At 37.9% G+C, this 23,947-nt stretch overlaps 1 protein-coding gene and 2 pseudogenes across 1 annotated transcript; all 3 read left to right on the top strand.

Annotated features, from left to right (window-relative positions):
• The first annotated feature begins 16 nt into the window (after positions 1–16).
• Positions 17–767, top strand: LOC146903869 (uncharacterized). The gene has a single exon (XM_085725644.1). It carries the CDS (start codon positions 63–65, stop codon positions 765–767), a length of 705 nt encoding a protein of 234 aa, XP_085581770.1. The 5' UTR covers positions 17–62.
• Positions 468–7,338, top strand: LOC146903870 (uncharacterized; annotated as a pseudogene).
• A 14,046-nt stretch (positions 7,339–21,384) lies between these two features.
• LOC146903871 (uncharacterized) lies at positions 21,385–22,110 on the top strand (annotated as a pseudogene).
• Positions 22,111–23,947: the final 1,837 nt, after the last annotated feature.

The raw sequence follows: 23,947 nt of genomic DNA on the forward strand, positions 1-23,947 counted from the left end.
CCCCACGTATCAGCTACAAGCCCACCCGCACTATCTACACTCGAGCAAACGTTAAGAAGAAGATGGATTATCTCGAACAAGAAAATCGAGTGCTCCGCGAAGAGATGTCAACCATGCAGACTAAGATGGATGAGATGGCTGAAATGATGAAGACAATGGCAGAAGCACAGGTTCGAGCTCAAGCACAAGCTGAAGCACAAGCTCAAGCACTCGTTCAAGCACAAGCTCAAGCTCAAGCACTGGCTCAGGCTCAAGCACAAGCTCAAGCACAATCTCAAGCACAAGCACCACCGCCTCCTCCTCCTGGCAGAACTCAGGCTGAAACATCCGCCTCTGCTGCCGCTTCTGCTGCCCCTGAATGGACAATATGTGCCAATACTCCAACACCTTCTGCTCCGCAGCGCTCTGCACCTCGGTTCTCGCCCTTTACTGCTGGTGAAATACTCCGCCCCATTGCTTGTGAAGTACGACCTTGGGGTGTGCCTGTTTGTCTCAGTGAAGTATTTCGCCCTGTTATATCAGAAATGCCGATGCCTACTCAGCAAAATGCAGCTTATGTTCCTCCGCCTCTTGTAAGAGCTCCTCCAGCCGCTATGACCTATTCAGCACCTGTGATGCATACCATTCCACAAGAAGAAGAGCCCATCTACCATTCAGGGGATATGGAAGCCTATGATAGAGTGAATGACTTGCAGCAAAAATATGATGAAATTCAGCGAGATGTGAGAGCCCTCCACAGGAAGAAAGTATTTGGGAAGACTGCTTAAGATCTCTGTTTAGTGCCAAATGTTCAAATACCCCACAAGTTCAAGGTACCAGACTTCGAGAAGTATAAGGGAAAATCCTGTCCTGAGGAACATCTAACAATGTATGTGAGAAGAATGTCTGCCTATTCCAAGGATGATTCAGTCCTTATCTATTTCTTCCATGAAAGTTTGGCTAGTCCTGCCTCAAAATGGTACATGAATCTAGATAAAACAAATATCCAAACTTTCCAAGATCTGTGTGATGCTTTTGTGGAGCAATACAGTTACAATGTGGATATGGCCCCAGATCGAAGTGACCTACAAGCTATGACTCAGGGAGACAAAGAAACATTCAAAGAGTATGCCCAGCGGTGGAGGGATGCCGCTGCCCAAGTCAGCCCGCGCATAGAAGAGAAGGAGATGACCAAGCTCTTCTTAAAAACTCTCAATCAGTTTTATTATGTGAATATGGTCGGAAGTACTCCCAAGGACTTTGCTGAGATGGTTGCTACGGATGTACGGTTGGAAGAAGGAGTCCGAGAAGGACGTTTAGTAAAAGAAGGGACATCTGCAAGTGGAACCAAGAAGTCTGGGAATCACCTCCCGAAAAAGAAAGAACAAGAGGTCGTATGGTGGCCCATAGGAGGCCTCAACAAAATTATCCAGCCTATCAACACATTGCTGCCATCACACCTGCTACCAATACCATCCAACCACCAAATGGCCAACCTCAATTCTCACAATATCCACAACAACCTCAATTCCCACAATATCCCCCACAACAATATCCCCAACATCAACAATATCCTCAACAACAACAATACCTTCCACAATATCCCCAACAACCATACCAACAATATCCTCAACAACCATACCAACAATATCCCCAACAACCATACCAACAACAAAAGCCTCGGCCACAAAATACCAGATTAAAAATTGACCCAATTCCCGTGACATATGCAGAGTTACTCCCAGGGTTGCTCAGTAAGAATTTGGTTCAACTTAGAGCACCTCTTCCAGTGCCAGAGAAACCACCGGCATGGTATAAACCTCGCCAGACTTGTGCTTTTCACCAAGGGTCCCCAGGTCATGATACTGAGAACTGTTATGCCTTGAAGAATGCAGTCCAGAAGCTGATCGATGACAAGAAGATAACCTTCACAGACTCAACACCAAATGTTCGAACCAATCCGTTACCAAACCATGGTACCACAACTGTCAACATGATCGAAGATTGCCAGAAGACTCATCTCATCCTGAACGTCCAACACATCCGGACACCTTTGGTCCCTATACATACCAAGATGTGTCAAGCGTCTCTCTTTGAACATGATCATGCCGCCTGTGAAGTGTGTCTTCTAGATCCTCAAGGTTGTCAGAAAGTAAAAGATGATATTCAAGGACTTTTAGACCAAGGAGAACTTGTTGTTGAAAGAAAGTGTGATGATGTATGTGTTATAACTTCAGAGGAGCCTTTGGAGATATTCTACGACAGTCGAAAGTCAGTTGCTGCTCCTCTAGTGATCTGTTTGCCTGGTCCGATGCCTTATGCTTCTGAGAAAGCCATTCCTTATAAGTACAATGCCACTATGATAGAGGACGGTCGTGAAGTTCCAATACCACCTTTGCCGTCTGTAGGGAATGTCGCTGAAGTCAGTAGAGTGCTAAGAAATGGGCGTATTGTTCCTGTGGTGCTCCCAAAGAAAGCTAGTGCTCCGGTAATCGAGGAGACCCAAGCTAAAGATCCCAGTGCAGTCAAAGATATCGGTCAGTCTAGTGGGACCAATGCAAATTCTGAGATTGATGAGATTCTCAAGCTAATCAAGAAGAGTGAGTACAAGGTGGTTGATCAACAGATGCAGACTCCATCAAAGATATCCATAATGTCGCTACTGCTGAATTCTGATGCTCACAAGGAGGCTTTAATGAAGGTCCTGGAACAAGCTTTTGTGGACTACGATGTGACTGTTGGTCAATTCGGAGGAATAGTGGGGAACATCACTGCATGCAACAACCTGAGTTTCAGTGATGAAGAGCTTCCGAAAGAAGGAAGGAACCATAATCTGGCTTTGCACATATCTGTGAATTGTAAGACCGACACTTTGTCAAATGTGCTGATAGACACCGGTTCGTCTCTAAATGTGATGGCCAAAACAACTTATGACCAGCTCTCTTACAAGGGCACACCTTTAAGACAAAGTGAGGTAATGGTAAAGGCTTTTGATGGTTCGAGGAAGGATGTCCATGGGGAGGTGGATCTGCCTATTACAGTTGGGCCGCAGATCTTCCAGATTACATTTCAAGTGATAGACATCCGGGCATCATACAGTTGCTTGCTAGGTCGCCCTTGGATTCATAAAGCTGGGGCAGTAACCTCTACATTGCACCAGAAGCTGAAGTTTGTGCATAATGGGAAGCTGATAACTGTGAATGGGGAGGAAGCCCTGTTAGTAAGCCATTTGTCGTCTTTCTCTTTTATCAAGGCCGACAGTGTTGAGGGGACGTCATTCCAGGGACTTGCCGTGGAAAAAGAGAATACCAAGAAGAGTGAAGCATCTATTTCCTCTCTAAAAGATGCTCAGAGCATAGTACAAGCTGGAGGATCTGCAAGCTGGGGGAAGTTGATAGAATTGCCAGAGAACAAGCGTCGAGAAGGTCTGGGTTTCTCTCCGTCAACTGATTTGCCTTGGAATGTCGTCGTGCCAGCAAGAGAGACTTTCCACAGTGCGGGCTTTATTAATGCCCTGTCAGAAGCCAATGATATCATTGAAGACAATCCTGAGGGGATACCACGAAGCTTCGTGACTCACGGAGAGTCTAGCCACAATTGGGTCGCTGTAGATGTTCCTTTTGTTGCTCACTTGTCCAAGTAATGTATTTGTTTTTATGCTTTTTCAAAAAATCCTTTCGCCCCGCCCCAGGCGAAAGTGAATCTATCTAGGGCCCTTTGCTTCAAGAAATTGTCATCAATTAAATAACAATGTCGTTTTGTTCCCGACTTTTGTTTTATTTTTCTTTTGTGCTTTTTCTGAAAAATGGTAAAACAGAAAACCAAAAAATGTAATTCACCTTCGAAAAATCTGCATTTTACTTATTTTCTAAAATCATCAATCATATGTGCAGATTAAACATCAATGAACCCTTTGAACGACATAGCCCTATGGTCTCTCCCAACTTTGAATCCCCTGTGTTTGAGGCGGAAGAGGAAGAGAATGAAGAGATTCCCGATGAAATCTCTCGGTTACATGAACGAGAAAGAAATGCCATTCAGCCTTATGGGGAAGTAATAGAGGTGATCAACTTGGGTACTGAAGAAGACAAGAAGGAGGTCAAGATTGGGGCATCACTTGAAGCAAGGGTCAAGAAGCGAGTAATAAAACTTCTCAGAGAATATGTTGATATATTTGCTTGGTCGTACAGAGATATGCCAGGCCTAGATACTGATATTGTGGTGCACCGTTTGCCGTTGAAACCTGAATGTCCACCGGTCAAGCAGAAGTTGAGAAGAGCCCGTCTTGATATGGCCCTCAAGATTAAAGAAGAAGTACAGAAACAGATTGACGCAGGTTTCCTTGTCACATCAGAATACCCTCAGTGGCTTGCCAACATTGTCCCTGTTTCGAAGAAAGATGGCAAAGTCAGAATGTGTGTTGATTACCGTGATCTGAACAAAGCTAGTCCCAAAGATGATTTTCCACTGCCTCACATTGATGTACTGGTTGACAATACTGCAAAATCCAAAGTTTTCTCCTTCATGGATGGTTTCTCCGGGTACAATCAGATCAAGATGGCACCCGAAGATAGAGAGAAGACATCTTTCATTACACCTTGGGGCACTTTCTGTTACAGAGTAATGCCGTTTGGGTTAATAAATGCAGGTGCTACTTATCAGAGAGGTATGACTACTCTTTTCCATGACATGATGCACAAAGAGATTGAGGTTTATGTAGATGATATGATTGTCAAGTCAAGTACTGAAGATGAGCATGTCGAGTATTTGCTGAAGATGTTCCAACGACTGAGAAAGTATCAACTCCGTTTGAATCCTAACAAGTGCACCTTTGGCGTCAGATCCGGAAAGCTTTTGGGCTTCATTGTCAGCCAGAAAGGTATTGAAGTAGATCCCGACAAGGTCAGAGCTATCAGAGAGATGCCCGCTCCACAAACAGAAAAACAAGTAAGAGGGTTTCTCGGACGACTGAACTATATCTCCCGTTTTATTTCTCATATGACTGCAATATGTGGGCCGATATTCAAGCTACTCCGCAAAGAGCAAGGTATTGTGTGGACAGAAGAGTGCCAGAAAGCCTTTGACAGCATCAAAGAGTATTTGCTAGAACCTCCAATCCTTATCCCTCCAGTTGAAGGAAGACCTCTGATCATGTACCTGACTGTGTTAGAAGATTCTATGGGTTGTGTACTCGGGCAACAAGATGAAACTGGAAGAAAGGAGCACGCTATTTATTACTTAAGCAAGAAGTTTACTGATTGTGAGTCTCGATATTCCATGCTCGAAAAGACATGTTGTGCTCTAGCTTGGGCTGCCAAACGCCTTCGTCACAATATGATTAATCATACTACTTGGTTGATTTCTAAAATGGATCTGATCAAGTACATCTTCGAGAAAGCTGCAGTAACAGGAAGAATCGCCCGGTGGCAGATGTTGTTATCTGAATATGACATCGAGTACCGTACCCAGAAAGCAATCAAAGGGAGTATCATTGCAGATCATTTAGCTCACCAACCAGTTGAGGATTATCAGCCTATCAAGTTCGACTTTCCTGATGAAGAGATTATGTATCTGAAGATGAAAGATTGTGACGAGCCGTTATTCGGAGAAGGTCCAGATCCTGAATCAAGATGGGGTCTAATCTTCGACGAAGCTGTTAATGTTTATGGAAGCAGAATAGGGGCAATCATTATTACTCCTGAGGGTGCACATATCCCCTTCACTGCCAGACTGACATTTGACTGTACAAACAACATGGCAGAATACGAAGCATGTATTATGGGTCTCGAAGAAGCCATTGATTTGAGAATCAAGATCCTCGACATTTATGGTGACTCAACCCTCGTAATCAATCAGATCACAGGAGAATGGGAGACTCGTCACCCCGGCTTGGTCCCCTACAAAGATTATGCAAGACGATTACTGACCTTCTTCAACAAAGTCGAGCTACACCACATCCCTCGTGATGAGAACCAGATGGCAGATGCTCTCGCTACCCTGTCTTTGATGTACCAAATAAATCGTTGGAATGAAGTGCCTTTGATCCGTATCATACGTCTTGAAAGACCTGCTCATGTATTCGCTGCTGAAGAAGTTGTTGATGACAAGCCATGGTTCCATGATATCGAGTGTTTCCTTCGGAGTCAAGAGTATCCACTCGGGGCATCCAATAAAGACACGAAGACTCTAAGAAGACTGTCTGGCAATTTCTTCCTGAACGGGGACGTTTTGTATAAAAGAAACTTTGACATGGTATTGCTCAAATGTGTGGACAAGCACGAGGCTGATTTATTGATGCATGAAATACATGAAGGCTCCTTCGGAACTCATTCAAGCGGGCATGCAATGACTAAGAAGCTATTGAGAGCGGGTTATTATTGGATGACGATGGAAGCTGATTGTTACAAACACGCCAGAAAATGTCATAAGTGTCAGATCTATGCCAATAAGATTCATGTGCCGCCGACTGCACTCAATGTTCTTTCGTCTCCCTGGCCTTTCTCTATGTGTGGCATTGACATGATTGGAAGGATTGAACCAAAAGCGTCAAACGGGCACCGCTTCATTCTAGTGGCTATTGACTATTTCACCAAGTGGGTTGAAGCAGCATCATATGCTAATGTGACCAAGCAAGTGGTGGTCAAGTTTATCAAGAATCATATTATCTGCCGCTACGGTGTCCCTAACCGGATCATTACAGACAATGGGACAAATCTAAACAACAAGATGATGAAAGATTTATGTGATGATTTCAAGATTGAGCATCATAATTCTTCGCCTTACAGACCTCAGATGAATGGTGCTGTCGAAGCTGCAAATAAGAACATAAAGAAGATCGTCCAGAAGATGGTGGTGACATATAAAGATTGGCATGAGATGCTTCCCTTTGCATTACACGGATATCGTACTTCCATACGCACGTCAACAGGGGCAACTCCTTTCTCTTTGGTATATGGTATGGAGGTTGTACTTCCCGTAGAAGTTGAGATTCCTTCAATGAGAGTTCTGATGGAAGCTGAGTTATCAGAGGCTGAATGGGTCCAAAGTAGGTATGATCAATTGAATCTGATTGAGGAAAAGCGCATGACTGCCCTGTGTCATGGTCAAATATATCAAAAGAGGATGAAGCAGGCTTTTGACAAGAAAGTTCGTCCCCGTGAATTCAAAGAAGGTGATCTTGTGCTCAAAAAGATTTTTACTTTCCAACCAGACTCCAGGGGCAAGTGGACGCCTAACTATGAAGGTCCATATGTTGTCAAAAGAGCCTTCTCCGGTGGTGCCATGACTCTTCAAACCATGGATGGTGAAGAACTTCCACGTACTGTAAACGCGGATGCAGTCAAGAAATACTTTGTCTAAAAATTTTAAGAACAGCTCGGTAAGTCGAAAACCTGAAAGGGCGGCTTAGGCAAGAATGAGCGTCTCGGTGGACTGAAAACCCGAAAGGGCGGTCCAGGCAAAAGTTAGAGACATTAAACAGAAAATCATCCTGATAGGCTGAAAACCCGAAAGGGCGGTCTATGCAAAAGTTAAGGATAAAAAGAAAAGACAAAGTAACTGCATCCAGTCTGGCACAATCCACTTGGGACATACCTGCTATCAAAGAATCTCCAATCTGAAGCATCAAAAGCAGCGGAATTCAAAGTTGTTAGAAATTTAGAGTTATGAAGTTCAAAGTACCTCTCCATTTTAAATTACCATTTTTCCAAATTTTGTAAATATCTATGGAGTCACGCCTTTAGCGGGCCACCATTCAATCAATAAAATTTGAGCCTTTGCCCTTTACTTGGAATTCTCATTTATTTCATTTTTTCCAAAATTTCTTCTATTTCTTTGATGATAATATTCTGAAGCAAAATTCATAAAACTTTTTCACGTCTCTTGAAAGCATAAACAAATAAGTGCATTGTAGGACTCGAAAGTAAAGGAAGGGCGCATCAACATTCTCCTCAAAGGTGGTTAAGCCCTATTGAACAAGCATGGCTAAACACTGTGGGAAGCTTTCAAAAAAAAAAAAAGAAAAAAAGAAAAAAAAAAGGAGCTCGTTAAGTCGAAAACCAGAAAAGGCGGCTTAGGCAATAGAGAGCGCCTCGGTGGACTGAAAACCCGAAAGGGCGGTCCAGGCAAAAATTAGGGGCATAAAAAAGGAATATACTCCCGGTGGATTGAAAACCCGAAAGGGCGATCCAGGCAAAAGTTAGGGATTCAAAAAGAAAACAAAAAAAACAAAGAAAAGGCACGATGACTAAAGTGTGTCAACGGAAGAGATTTCTGCGTTGGCTTACAAATGGCGACTTTTTCCAGGCTTTTAATGGGTTCTCCCCCCTAGAAGACATCAATTGTTACTTTTGTCCTCAACGAGATCATCTCCAAGGAAGTTTGCTAAGTGTGTAGTACTGCAACGTTGGTCTACTTCACACCTTACCAGTTCTGTCTAGTCTCATCAAGTTTGTCTGTCACATACACTGAATACGGTCTTACAAGCTTTACTCATACATTCATACATTCATAAATTCATACATTCATACAATCATACATTCAGACATTAATACTGTCACAGATTCATACATTCATATATACACAACATATACACAATATCAATTCATACATGGTTGCACCAGTCACCCAAAAGTCTTGTTTGGTCGTATCCTTTTGTTTCAGTCCCCAATTGTTTCAAGCTGCTAGTCCTAAACAACGGACTGCTTGAGTTTATCTTGTTTCAAGCTACTAGTCCTAAACAACGGACCGCTTGAGTCTACTTTCTATCTTGTTTCAAGCTGCCAGTCCTAAACAACGGACCGCTTGACTTTACCTTTTGTCTTATTTCGAGCTGCCAGTCCTAAACAACGGACCGCTTAAGTCTATTTTCATCTTGTTTCAAGCTGCCAGTCCCAAACAACGGACCGCTTGAGTTTATCTTGTTTCAAGCTGCCAGTCCTAAACAACGAACCGCTTGACTTTACCTTTTGTCTTATTTCGAGCTGCCAGTCCTAAACAACGGACCGCTTAAGTCTATTTTCGTCTTGTTTCAAGCTGCCAGTCCTAAACAACGGACCGCTTGACTTTACCTTTTGTCTTATTTCGAGCTGCCAGTCCTAAACAACGGACCGCTTAAGTCTATTTTCGTCTTGTTTCAAACTGCCAGTCCTAAACAACGGACCGCTGAAGTCTACTTTTTATCTTGTTCCAAGCTGACGGTCCTAAACAACGGACCGCTGGAGTTTACATTTTGTCATATTTCAAACGGTTAGTCCCGACCAATGAACAACTTGAAATCACATTTTACTTCCTCCAGTGTCATCCCCAGTGCGTCTCGTCAAGAGTTGTCACTCAAAAGTTTCGTCTTCGTTAAAATTACCGCTCTCAATCAATACGATAGTAGACGGTCAATTTCCCCAGTGAAACTACATTCCCCCTAGTGGAGTCGGATCCCTCTACTTTAGCGAACTTGGGTATCCCGTGTTGGTTTCTCATTCGAGTCAAATCATCTTCACTGTCATGCATTCATAATTACATCACAAGCATTCATAGCGACTTAGGTCAAAATTGGTGTACTTTTATATTTAAGTCTCTTCGGCCCGTCAAATCAAAGATTCCATCTTCAAATCTCCGGACGAAGAAACTTAAATAGGGGCATCTGTCATACCCCAATTTTTGACCTAAGGTCACACTGACACGCGTCACGTAACCCTGATCAAATCTTCGATTTTCAGTTAGAAATTCGACAGAAAGGTATTTTAAAATACCTCATATTCAATTCCGAATTGAACCCTTTTCTCTCTATCATTTTTTATTATTCTTTATTTCCATCTTTTAAATTTTTCTTTCTTAATCAAATTCAACTTTAAAGTTTTTTACCAAGTCATTATTTCTTTTAATCCTTTTGTTATTTTCTTTTTAGATAAATCCAAATTTTTTATTTACTTATTAATTAGAAGATAAAAATCAAAAAAAATGTATATATGTGTTTACCCCGTTTTATTTTTTTTTACATTTTATTTCTTTCTATTTAGGCGATAAGTCCCAAAAAATCAAGTCCATGTAGTTATCCTCTTTTATTTTTATCCTTTTGTTAATTGTATTTCTTATTTATTTTTCTATTTGTTAAAAACCCAAAAATAAGTCCAAGTACAGAATCACAGCATGTCACACGCATGTTCATCTCGTCTCAATCCCAATGTTCATCTCGTCTCAATCCCAATCCACAAGAACAGCCTGTCACACTCTTGCATTCTGTTGCTTCCGAATCCCAATCCACGTCCAAGTTCATTCATGTTTCGCTAGCCTCATCCTAATCCAGCCACAAAACTCTGCAACAAACAAAGGAGCGTGCTCCCTAAGTTGTCTCGAACCCTTACCCCATAAATACAAGACGCACAAACCAGCAGAGGGACGGAAAAAATTGCAGAGAGACGCGCAAGAACCAGCAGAGACACGGAAAAAACTGCAGAGGACAGAATCGCACAACACATAGAAAAATCCAGTGGCACTTACACACCATCGGACTCGGCAAGCACAACCGGTCTCAAACGGATAAACGGCAGCATCGATTCAAAAGACTGAAGAAGAGAATAGGAAGAAGTGAAACTGATTCCATAATCTGAAGGAAGCAGCGGCCGAAGTTCACACCACCGCGAAGCAACCAATCGTTAGCGGATCCAAAGACAACGCCAAAGGTAGCCTTTTTGTCCTAATCTCTTTTCAATAATTTTGAGGTCAGAAATTGAGTAGTGGTACGAAATCGGTTTAAAACAAAAACGAAACAGAGGGGACATTTTTGATTTGTAGATTTAGGACATTAGGGTTTGTTTTTTTTAATTTTTTTTTCGAGGTTAGAGACGAATAGAGGGTAGAATAGCGCGTAGGAAATCAAAGAAAAGGTTTGCAGGTGTTTTTGTACGGCGGCGCCGCCGTTCCTAACGGCCGGCCGCCACCCAATTCTCGTCGGAGATGAAGGAATGTGAGGAGAGAAACGAGAGGAATGGGGGAATGAGAGAGAAAGAAAGTTTCAAAATGATGGATTCTGAAGCTTACATCCCATATATATGACTGTTGTATTCCAGTATGCATGGGTGCATGCTTTAGCATGCACCCTCGCTTTTCCTGACCGTTGATTCCAGATCAAATGGCCTCCATTTCAAAACCCTTAAACAAACCGACCCGCCCGTAAGTAAACCGACCCGACTCATTTCCCTTAAGCCCAACTCACTTGTTTATTTATTCCTGCACACTCCCATTTTAATTCCTGAACCTCACCTGCATTCATTTTTCTTTTTTTTTACTTTTATCTATCATGCATCTTTATTTTAATTCCAATTGTATTTTATTTTGCTACATCTTATATCATTTTAATTCGCATTCGCATATTTTATTTTAGTCATTTTTAAATCATTAGAATGTATAGTAGGCTTAATGTAATTTACTTCTTTTTTTCGTTTTGCACATAGTTTAGAATGTAAATATAGGTTCAATGTAATTTATTTATTTTATCGCAGACCATAGCATGTATAATAAGGTTTTTTGTAATAGCTTAGGTGCATGTGCCCGTGTGTGTGTGTGTATGATTTATTCTTATGTCCTAGATTAGGTTAGAGGTTCTTAAAGTGATACAACGTCACTACGAGATACCTACGCTTTTATTATTTATGCTCCGTTAGTTATCATTCAAAAACAACAAAAACATGCATATAACAAAAATCAAAAAATCTTTTTTTAAAATAAACCTTGATATTAAATCAAGTGACGTCTTTTTTTATTTTTTTCTTAAACAAATTTCAAATCAATTCTAATCCATTTCAAGTCATTTTTCTTTAATATAAAAAATACAAACAAATTCATTTTGCCATTTGGCTTTTTCCATTTTAAAACCTTTTTCAAACTAATAAAAAACACATAACCAATCAAACGTCAATTTTTACCACGAACTACGTGATTTTGATCCCTCATGGGTACGTAGGCAGAGGACTTTGTTCTTCCAAATCAATAAAATGTAGATAATTAGGTCCTCCTTTCTTTTATCATTTCAAATCCTTTTTTTCAAAAAAAATAAGCAAGTTATAGCACACTAATTAAATAAAACCAAGAGGTTCCCGTAGAGTACTACGGACATAAAGGGTGCTAACACCTTCCCTTTATGTAACTAACCCCCGAACCCTAAATATTTTCAAAATGGGGTGTTTGAATTTTTTTTCCCCATTTCTTAAAAAATAAAATTGTTCAGTCGTGAAATAAATTTAGTGAGTCAAAAAGCTAATCAAATAGCCTTGATCTCCGAAAAATGACGCGACACTATCAATTCATTTCCTTGGTTTTATGGACAACTTTCTTCTATAGTTTCTCAAATCTTCTGATGTGAGACTTAGCTTGTGGGTCATTTTATCGTATAACATTGGGCTTATATTTGTTTAGCATTGGTGTTACAGAAGTGAGTTTGTGTTCCTTGATGCCCATTTATTTTCTTGTCCCTAATTATAAGCAAAAATTGGTTGTCTTTAATCTTTACTAGGTAGTTTTAGCTGCTCTGTTCTGCCGTAACGAGTTTATACCGGACTATATCTAGCTATTTGTGTGCTTTCATGTTTGTTAACCATTGATTGATACTCACACTTATATATTTTTCCATTTGCATTCTTCTTTTTGTCCCAGATTTGAGTGTATGTTACTTGTGGTTATAGGGCAATAATCTGTATTGTTTCATAATTTGCAGAGCAGCAAATTGGTCACAAAAAAGATCACCTTGAATTGGTTCATTGGTTGATGTTCGACTTATCTCACCCTACCGCTCAATCGCGCTTTTGGTGAATGTATTTCTAAAGGTATACATTCTTAATTCTCTTTCAGTCGTTAATCAACACAAAGTTATGCCATATGATATGATATCATTCTTGGTTATATTTAGCTCAACACAAGATTAGGCTGTTGGAATTTTTATATTGAAACTGGATTGTTTGACAAGTTAATAGACAAACAATGAATTAAATAATGTTTGAATGTTTTGTATTGTATTCTTTGTCAACTGAGATTCTTTTGATTTTAAGTTGATTCTATATGCACTTGAGTACTCTCTGAGTTATTTTTCATTCCATACGACACAGAAGAATATGCTGGAGGTATATCTATTGAGTAAACGTTGGATCGCTTGTCACGTGTCCTCTCATGTTTGGTGTTTTTTGTGTGATAGTGGCTACTTTTCACACACACACACACACACATATATATATATATATATATATATATATATATATAATCGGTTTATTATCTAAGGACCTTGTTAGAAGTTTCTTGAAATATTGTAAATTATGAACCAACTAGACAATATGAATTGAAAATCAAGAAATAGAAATAGCATGCCTTTTAGCTTCTGAACAAGCTTAGTTTCTTATGTTTTTTTTTTGAACAAAACTTAGTTTCATATGTTGGTCTCCTTCATGAAGTACACGTGTCTTTGTTTTTTTGTTAGCCTTTTACTTTGTGTCACTTGGAGAGTTCTTCACTATATTTGAATATTATATTGCGTAAGCATAACTAAACTTTAGGCTTTTAGACATTTACATCCAAATTTTTATGACTTGTACATGCAGAACCTATCTATGAATTTTTTTATTGGAGAAGTTTGTTAATCAATTAACTTTGACTAAGCCTAGGTGATTAAGTCTATCAAAGGTTCATCTGGTTTAGGAGTTTTCCGCTAACTGGGATCTTGGTTTCTTGCGAGTTTGCAGGTTGTTGTGATGCGCTTGTTTCTGCAGTTGGTTCCGGTTATTTCAACTCATGGTCTTTTTTTCGCTTCTGTTTCTGCCCATGATCAGATTAGATCATATCTGCTTCATTATCAGTTACAAGGTTTTTGAATGTAATCTAGCCCCCTGTTTCAATTTTTGTTCTGTTAGTTTTGTTGTTTTACAAATCTGAATCATTTTGCATTTGTTGGTGTGCCCTTTGTTTCTTGTCTATAGATGGTTTGGTGTTGTAAGGTTTTCACACATAATTGTAACTTTGTGAATTTTTTAGTGGGTAATTTTAAGTTATTTATATATTTTTAGTTGTTTTGATTAATAATATTATGGCATTTGTAATTAAGTTTATGATCAATTTGTAATGAGATTATCATGAATGCAATTTGCTATATTTCAGTATTTTATTATAGCATTTTAGACTGTAAATTTAATTATAGGATTTTGGTTGTAGATTTAAATATAATAATAAAAAAAAACACAACTTTTATTAGCGCCTTCAGTAAAACGCTAAGAAATGCCAGTTTGAGTAGAAAGGATACAATAGCGCTTTTCAGAAAGTGCTAAGAAATGGCTGTTAGATAAGGACTTTAATAGCACTAGAATAAGGCTATATTAGCGCTTTTCTGAAAGCGCTATTGAAGCATTGCTATTTAATAGCGTTTTAAAAGCGCTATTATAGGGTTCTGACCTATAAGAGCGGGGGCTTTCTTAGCGCTTCAAAAGCGCTATTAAACACAAAAATGAATGCTATAAAAGGGGGTATTTTGTACGTAGCAGCGTACATCAGACTATATTTATTGTTTCACTTGCAGCCTGATAGAGTGGTTTCTGTAAAGTGTGGCTAAACACACATAACCCCAACTGAATTCTCTGACCTCTATCAAATCAACCAATATATCCAAGTATTTCATGTGTACTTCATCGTCGGGTTTGTCAAACATTAATACAGTGACAATCAAGAATAGTATGTATGCCATGTTATATTGAATTAACTGAATATCTGATGGTTTGTCAAGCATATTTTGTAGAAAATGCACACAAACATATGGGAAAGGTATACACTATGGTCACCTGTCCGGTAACCTTGTAAAATGGATGAAAAATGTGTTCAAGGAATTTCACAATCTCCCTTTCACAACTGTGGTTAAGTCAGCCTACTATAGGCATGCATCACTTTTCGTAGAGCGAGGAGAGAAGTCAGAAATCAGGTTAAAGACTAATCAGGCTTACACGGAGCAATTCATGGACAAGCTTAAAGCTGGAATGAGTAAGTCCCACACTCAAGAAGTAAATCAATTTGATCAAGAAATGCAGAATTTTTCTGTCCATGAAACTGTCGACAATACGGAAGGAAGGCCAAAGGAAACTTTTAAGATCCACCTGCGGACAAAATGGTGTGATTGTGGGAAATTCCAACCTTTCCATATGCCTTGTTCACATGCCATAGCTACGTGCTCCAATTTTAGTCATGAGAACCAACGACATATCCATCCAGTTAGCTTATATTATGTTGAACAAGCTTACAAGGTTTTTTTGATAGGATAATACTTGTTTGGTAAAAAGTTTTTCTCATTAGCTTATAGCATTTTTGGAGATGCTATTTCAAATAGTGTTGGAGCCTATGACTTGTATCTTTTTATATTTTCTTCCAATTTTAAACTTATTAATTTAATTATAATATTTTTTAATTTAAAAACAACCCATATACATTTGTAACTGCCCACTTTTTTTATTTTGGTAACTGGCCGCTTTTTAAAAGAAACAACCCATCCACATATAATTTTATACCTTAAGATCAATTTTGGCTGCTGAAAAAGTGTCACTAAACATAGGCTTAGTGTTGTCAAATAGCGTCTATACCTTAGAAGAATTTGAACTATTTTTGTCAAATGGCGGCCATGGCGCTGCCAAGTTGGAATGGTGTAGTGGATTTTTTTACAACTGCCATAGGAAATTTGTAAAGGGATGATCGCAATGGCAGTACCATAGGCCGCAATGGCGTGTTTATATGGCATTGGCATGTTTTTGGCCTTCTACCATTGACAATACTGATTTAAACAAACCAATATTTCATGTGATCTACGACTGACAACAGTGGTCTATATTGGACATTTGTACTTGCTAGTTTGATGCTCCTTTATGAAACATCAATACACTCAACTTTCAGCATTTTCTGCACTTAAAGATGTTTGTGCTGAACTTTTCAGTATGGTTGATATCGGTGTTGTCAAATAGCAACTACAACTTATCGAAATTTGAACAAATGGCTATTGTTGCGTGATATGCCATTTAGTTCTAAGTGTTGTCAAATAGCAGGTACACCGGAGAAATAACACTATAGAGTAGGGTAATTTAAAGTTTTTAACAAATTGATAGTAGTCTGCAATACATTATTTCGTACTAATTGTTGTCAAATTGCGGTTATAGTGGCGTTATAGCACTGTAGTGTAATTTGAACAAACTTCTAGTTTCTGCAATTTGTTGCTGACAAGAGTGGTTTATATTGGACATTTAGACTTGTTAGTTTCATGCCGCTTTATGCAGTAGCAATACATTCATATTTCAACATTTTATGTGCTTAATGCCAAACATTCTATGCAAAATTTTAAATGACACGCTGGAGTGGTGTTTTGTGAGTCCCGTCGTATTCTAACAGCGGGACATTTCACAGAGTTGGTGCATCTCTCTGCCTTTCTTCTGAGACAAGAACTTTGAGTGTAAGTTGGTACACCTTGAAATCAAATTCAAAAGTTTATAGTCAGTTTAGCATTTTTATTTCACTTTATGAAAAAAAGTTAAGTAGTTTTCCTACCTGACCCTTAATAATATCACTGTGCAGGGTGCATACAAATTAGATTCCCAACTTGACCCTTAATAACATCATCTAACCTTAGTAACGATATGAGGCCTGTTTGTTTTTTGATAGGAAAATGTTAGTTGCAGAGGGTGAGCAAGGGACAGTTTGGATGAAACTAGACCCAAGTCCCTAAGACCCGAACAAACCTAATGCTCTACAGGTCAAATTAAGACTGCGACTATTTAAGACAAGACCTGGTGTTATACCCTAATTTTGGACCTAAAAATACTAGCTCAATTCTTCTTTTCTTTCATTTCAAGTCGTTCAAAATATTTTTCTTACATTCCAAGTCATTTGAGATTTTCTCTGATCAATTGCATCTTTCTCTGCATCTTATTTCAATGTTATTTGCAAAAATTCATGAAAAAGGGTATTTTAGTCATTTCCTGTATCCAAACTCATTTTAGTCCTTTAAAAAATTGTTTGAGTCTTTTCAATTGGTTTGAATAAGTCTTTATTTCAATTCTATGTCAAAATCCATTTCAAAAATTGCATTTGAAGTCATTTTGAGTCAGTTTAGCCCCTAGGGGCATTTTAGTCTATTCATGTGTTAAAACTCTGTTTAATTTCTAAAAATTGTCTCTGAGTCTTTTCAACTTGTCTGAATAAGTTCTTGCTTTAATTCCTCGTTAAAAACCATTTTAAAATTCCATCTGAGACGTTTTGAGTCATTTTAGTCCCCAGGGACATTTTGGTCATTTCACACGAAATTTCGACAGAGAGAGATTACTTTAAAGTACCTCATTTAAGTAGTTGGTTCATTTTAGTCCGTTTTGTCATTTTTAATCGTTTCACTTTACGTTATTTTCCATTTTACCAATTTTAATTCAATTTTATTTTTTATTTTCATTTTAGTCCTAAAAATTGTTACTAATTGCATTTTAGCCCTTAAAGTTTTGTTATTTGCATTTTGGTCCTTTTAGTTTGTTATTTTTGCAGGTCAAAGTTGGTCAAAGTTTGTTACAAGTCCAGTGCCACGTGGCATCGGCAGATTGGTCCAGTCATCATACACATCAGCTATAAATAGCCCAGTCACAGACCAAGTCACAGAGATCCATTCACTCTATTACACATCACCACAAACACTTCCACTCTTTCTCTCTCCACCAAAAACAGATCAAAACACAGAAAAAGTGATGAACACATTGAAGTTCATCAAGAACTTCATCATCCAACAACCCTAACCGAATCATTTTCTCTACCAAATTCATCACCAAAAACGCAGAAACAACTCAAGCTTTCAGAAAATCGAAATCAAAACCATTTCAAATCGAAGAATCTTCGCCAAATTCAGTTCCATTTGCATCAGTTCTCAGTGATTTTTCCACGAAAATCTCATCATCGAACTTTTTTTCTTCTTTCTCCTTGCAATTCAAGCCCTAAGGCGATCACAAGAAGAAAGTTGAGAGAGAGAAAAAGAGATATCGATGAAGATTCGAATCAGAGAATACGAAAAGAAAACCAGCATCAAGATCAAATCAAGTTCAAACAGAAACAGGTTCATCAAGATTGAACCAATTTCACCAAAGCCGAAACAAAATATTCAAGGAAATCGAATCAAAGTCCGATTAGAGCCAATCCAAAACCCTAGGGTTTCAAATCCAGCATCGAATCGAAGATTAACAGCGAAGGAATCCTGAGTTTGCGAAAGAACTAAAACGGTTAGGGTTTGGAATAGCTTTCAGAAAACCAAAAGGCGAAGCTAAAAGTGCTTGGTTCTCATCAAGAACTCATCACCGATCTAAGCACAGGTATCAAACTCTTCTGCCTTTCCTTTCGTTATTCCTTCACAAATCTAAGTTCTTGTTTCATATGTGTTTGTTGTTACGGATCAACGTAGATCGGAGTGTTTAGAACCATTACCTTTCGAAAAAATTTGTAAAAAGAGATTTAATAAAAGAAATCATCAAAACCGTGGAGAAATTCCCCGATCTACGCTGATTTATTTGTCTTCTTTGATTTCTGGGCTTAGATTCGAGTTTAGGATGAAGAAAGGAAGAGTTTGGGACCTCTGGTGCGGCGGCGCCACCATGTTGCGCCGACAGCCACCACGCCGGCGTCCTCAAGCTCGTCGGAGAAGACGAGGGGGTGTTGCAGACTCTCTCTCTCTTCTCTTTGTTCTAGAGAGAGAAATAACATGGGGGAATGAATTTCCCTTCATAATTCTTGCTTATATACCTGTCCTTGATTACACGCGCGCGCGTGTACTGTATACCCATGTTCCCCTGCGTTCTGAGGCGTTGGATCTAGGGTTTTGGTTTCCTGGATCAATCCAACGCTCCTGATGCGTTTGGATGATCCAGGATCCATCTCCCTTTGGGCCTGGACTTTCTTTCTTTGCAGTTTTTTCGTTTCTTTCTTATTTCTTGCTATTTTGTGCATAACTTTTGATAATTGCACCTCTGATGAATCTAAAATCTCTTACGAAAATTCCATAAAAATTCCTAGATATTTCTTGATGTATTTGTGATGTTTTTGTGATGGTTTTGCATGATAAAAATTGATAAAAATGTGTGTAATTTTTTTCTTGCTTATGTGATGTGTTTGTGTTAAGTTTGTGAAAGTTTTACACATTCTTGAGCCTAAAAATCTTTTAAAAAACTCTAAAAATTTTCATGTATATTTCTTGTTAATTTTGTGGCATTTTTGTGATGATTTTTGCATATTAAAACTTGATAATAAATAATGTGTTGATTTTCTTGCTATTTTGTGATGTTTTGAATTAAAGGCTTGTGAAAATTGCTTGATTCTAATCCCAATTTCTTGATAAAAGTTTGTGACCTATACCATATGATTTTGTGAAGTTTTAGCTACTGTTTGTATGTGCTTTTGCTGCATGTGTGTGAATTTTGTCTAATTGCTATGTTTGCAAGTTATGTTTGTGAATAAATAATGCAAATATGCCTAAGCTTACTTTGAAAAATGTCAAGTTCATCATATTGCTTTAATTCACATCCTAAAGCTTGATTCTAAACCTTTGGAAAATGTGTTGGAATGTAAGAATTATAGGTCATTTGGTTCTTGTGTTTTGTGAGTAATTTTAGTCATGTTTTGCATCCATTTAGGCTTCATTTTGGGTTGTCTTCTATGCTTTTGTTATAACATTGTTCTTGCTTATTTTCTCTTGATATTACCATGTGCCACTAACCATTTCCTTGTATTTCATGTCTCATACACTCCATAAGCATACATCATTCTTCCATTTTAGTTTCATTTCTTGCACTTTAATTCCCATACTAGTACTTAGAATGTAAAACTTAGAGATTTTGTAATATTTTTCTTATACTTTTAAATTCTTGCAAGACCATAGAATGTATCTAGGCCAATGATGTAAAGGACAATGGACTCTAATGATGTACACTGACAAAAGCACCGACACATGCACACACATCACATAGATATTTTTAGATGTATGGCTAGGATATGCATGTTTAGATGTATGTTTAGGATTGAATGTTTAGATGAATGCTTAGGCTTTAAACTTAGCCAAAAATCCTTTTTTTCAAATAAATATGAACAACATCACTCAAATCACTTTCTAAATAAACCTTGGGATCAAAATCCCATTGTATTTTCCCTTTCATTTTCTTAATCAAATTTCAATGAAAATTAATCATACTTGACTCTTTTGCAAAATAACTAATTCAACCTCACAATTTCACAATCATATGCCCTTGAGGCCTCTCTCTCTCATTCTTCAAAACTCCAATTTTCAAACTTAAAATCAACCAACAAAAACAAAAACATTTTTTGGAAGAGAACTACGGTGGATTTGATCCCTTAAAAAGGGTACGTAGGCAAGGAATCAAAATTCCTTCAATTCAAATAAAATAAAAATTCAAACACTTTCTTCTCCCTCCAATTCTTGACTTAGTAAACTCTTAGGTTTAAATAAACACTTTCAAAATAGCATTCAAAAATAAAGCGCGCGCGTAGAAAGTAAAGACGGTTCCTATAGGATACTATAGTCGTTATGGGTGCCTAACACCTTCCCGTAGCGAAAACAACTCCCGGACCTCGATTCTCAAGGGTTTTGCTTACTTTTTCCCTTCCCAAGAAAAAATAAGATATCACCGGTTAAAAAGGTTCAAACGTAATCAATGTTTGACACCCGAAAACCAAGATAAAACACCTGGTTGCCACAAAGGGTGTAACAATATTACATGGTGATCATTGAATTATGAGTAAAAGTTGAAAGTGAAAGATTTTTTATTTTTTTGGTATTTTACCATGTATATTAACAATTACATACATGAAGAAAATAACGATATTTAAACCTTTAACTCGTCAAACCGTGAATCGTCAAACTCTTAACCTGTCCCTAAATTTTGGTTGGGCCTATTGCTTAAACCTAAACTCGTCAAACCTTAACTTGTCACAAGATATGAACAATGCCGGTGTTTTGCGGGTCAAACCCGGTGCTCATCCTTAGCTAGATGTGCTAAATTAGTAGTTATGTTAGTTTTCAGGGTTTGAACCTTGAACCTCCAGGTTAGAATTCCTTTGATATCCCTCAGCTCACCAACCAAGTTGTTTGCTTAGGACCTAATCGAATTTCTTTAACAAGTATATTCCATTCCATATCTAAACTTGGTTCTACCTCCTTAGAATCTGTGAATGAACCAAGACATGAACCAATATGCTGCATGATATGATGTATCACTTCTGTGATTTTCTGATACTAAAAACAGTACTTGTTTGCATTGTTTACAACATGCAATTGGACAATTACTACATTTCCCTGAATGCTTTCCTTGTTCTGAATTTCCCTGTAATGCAGGTAAAAAAAGTAGGAACTGTACTTCCTGATGTTTTCATTATCCTAGGACAATCATCCTTGGATTTAGCAAAGGTGGAACTGTACTTAATCAGATAGTTACTGAACTTGGCTTCGCAGATATTGGATCTAATGTGAGTTCAGTTGATGAGGAGATTTCCATAGTACCAAAGGAAGCCTTACTGAACAGCATCAGTGAGATTCATTATGTTGATGTTTGTTTGAACTCAACTGGTGCATACTTAACAAACCATGCATGATGTATTTGAGAGAATCTCTAAAAGGCTCATACAAGGAGCACGTCAACTCCACTTTGTCCTTCATGCAACGTCGAGTCAATGGACTGACGAGCAGCGAAACTGGATACAGAAGGAAAAGGATAAAATGCTGCTTCTGCTTGAATCTGAAACCGACAAGAGCAACGGAAAATAGAATTTTATCAATGTATTATTTTGCCAATAAGCCTCCAAATATGCAGATGCACTTTGAAATAATTGAAAGCTTAGATGCAAGTTAGTACTTTAGATAGGTCAGCTGAAAATGTCTTATTTATCTGGATGATTGTGAATATATGTCACCAGTTTTTTCTAATCTAACTTAGAATCTGATTATCATTTGATTAGATTAGAGCATCTGTTCCATTCTGTAATACATGTATAACTGGGAATGAGAACAACTTGATGTATCTGTGTAGAATGTTATAGTATATATTACTGTTGAGAGTTTATAAGTGTAAGGCTCAACCCAAATTTTAAACATTTTAAGCAAAATGTCATCGTGTATATCATGTCATGGTTTTAGTTATTGTTTTGGAGTTTGGAATGAGCTTGCAATGAAAACTTAACCAAATTTTAATTATGCTTTGCCTACTTGAATTGTGTTTGTTAAGTGTCCATTCCGTGCTCTACTCCTTGAGATTACACATCATGAATCTCTTTTATTTACTTTTGTCTTCACCCTCCATTCTCAGCAGAAGTGAATTTTTATCAAGAAATGTTTCAGCCAAAGATCAAATTTGGATATTCCTGATTGACTAAACCTTACTTAAAGATATCACAACTCCAGGGGTGCCCTAAGTATGGGACGAGAGGGCGGCAGCCCAGGGCACCATATTTTCAGGGGCACCATATTTCCCTTGGATATTATTTTCTATTATTTAAATTATATAAAATACTTGCTAACATATTTATATTTCACTTGGTTCACATTTCAAAGATTCATACTCGTGTTCTTTTTGTATAGTAATGTCAAATGAAAATGTGTAATAATGTTCATGTTCATTTCTTTTATCCTTGTGTATTTTTTGTTAATTTTTTTTATAAAGGCATCATCTCATAGTTCGCCCAAGGAATTCAAATTCGAAGGACCAGTCCTGCACTACTCTATCAATAAATAACTTACTCTAATATCATTAAAGAAGATGATTAATCGGTATTATCAATTACCAATATTTGGCAAGATATATATATATATATATATATATATATATATACACACTAGTAATACTGCTGGAAATGAGTCGAGTTGAATCGAACTTGTCTAAGCTCGGCTAACCTCGATAAAATTTGGTCAGGCTCGAAACTCAACTCGAGTTCGACACGAACTTTTTTGGAGCTCGAGTTCGGCTCGTTTAAAGTTCACGAACAACTCGGTTCAGCTCGATTCAGCACGGGTTAGAATTTCGTGAACCGAGTTGTTCGTGAACTTTAAACGAGCCGAACTCGAGCTCCAAAAAAAGTTCATGTCGAACTCGAGTTGAGTTTCGAGCCGGACCAATTTATATCGAGTCGAGCCGAGCTTAGACAAGTTCGATTCAACTTGACTCATTTCCAGTTGTATTACTAGTAGATATAGATATAGATAGATATATCTTAGACAAATGTGTTATGTCGAGTTGATAAAATACATGCATATTAGATATTCTAATTCTATGGTATTTTTTAATTGAATCAAATTGTTTGGAAAAATAATTACCCAAAAATCTCCAACTTTGACAAACCCATAATATTACCGACAACTGACATTTATATATATTCTCTCACGAACACAACACAATAATTATTTTTTCCCTTATCTTCTCTCATGTACAAATTCTTTTTTCAAATCTGTTATTTTTCCTTCTAATTTTTTGTCTTTCTTCTCATGAAAGAAAGGAACATAAATCTCTCTTCATGAAAGAAACATTGACGAACCTTTAAGAACATGGTGTGTCGTCATTTGACCTTATACACATAGATGTCAATATGTCATATGTGAGTAATGATGTCGTAAATCAGCAAGTGCACGGTTTAACCATGTAGTAATAAAGATTATCGTTCCGACTGGGAGTCGTGTATTTGATTCACTTTTAAACAATGATTAGATGAAAGTTCAAAGGTTCAAAACTTGGGATTTTTGTTTAATTTAAAATAATAATAATAAAAACGTCTTGGGATTATTGGTTCATCTTGGTGACAAATCTTTCACAAACCAAACCCTAAACCTAAATCTTACGTTGGATCTATTTTCTAAAGACAAGTTTCTCTTTGCCTTTTCATATCTCCTTTCGGTCTCAATGAATGTATTTTAATAGCAACTACGCCTATTCTCATGGTTGAT

Source organism: Medicago sativa, chromosome 7 (genome assembly GCF_051527215.1).
Source record: "Medicago sativa cultivar Bolivia chromosome 7, Bolivia_mono, whole genome shotgun sequence".
Classification (NCBI taxonomy): Eukaryota; Viridiplantae; Streptophyta; class Magnoliopsida; order Fabales; family Fabaceae; genus Medicago; species Medicago sativa.

Excerpts from the sequence above, each read along its gene's own strand:
- LOC146903869 (XM_085725644.1), top strand. The coding sequence starts at position 63 with ATGGATTATCTCGAACAAGAAAATCGAGTGCTCCGCGAAGAGATGTCA.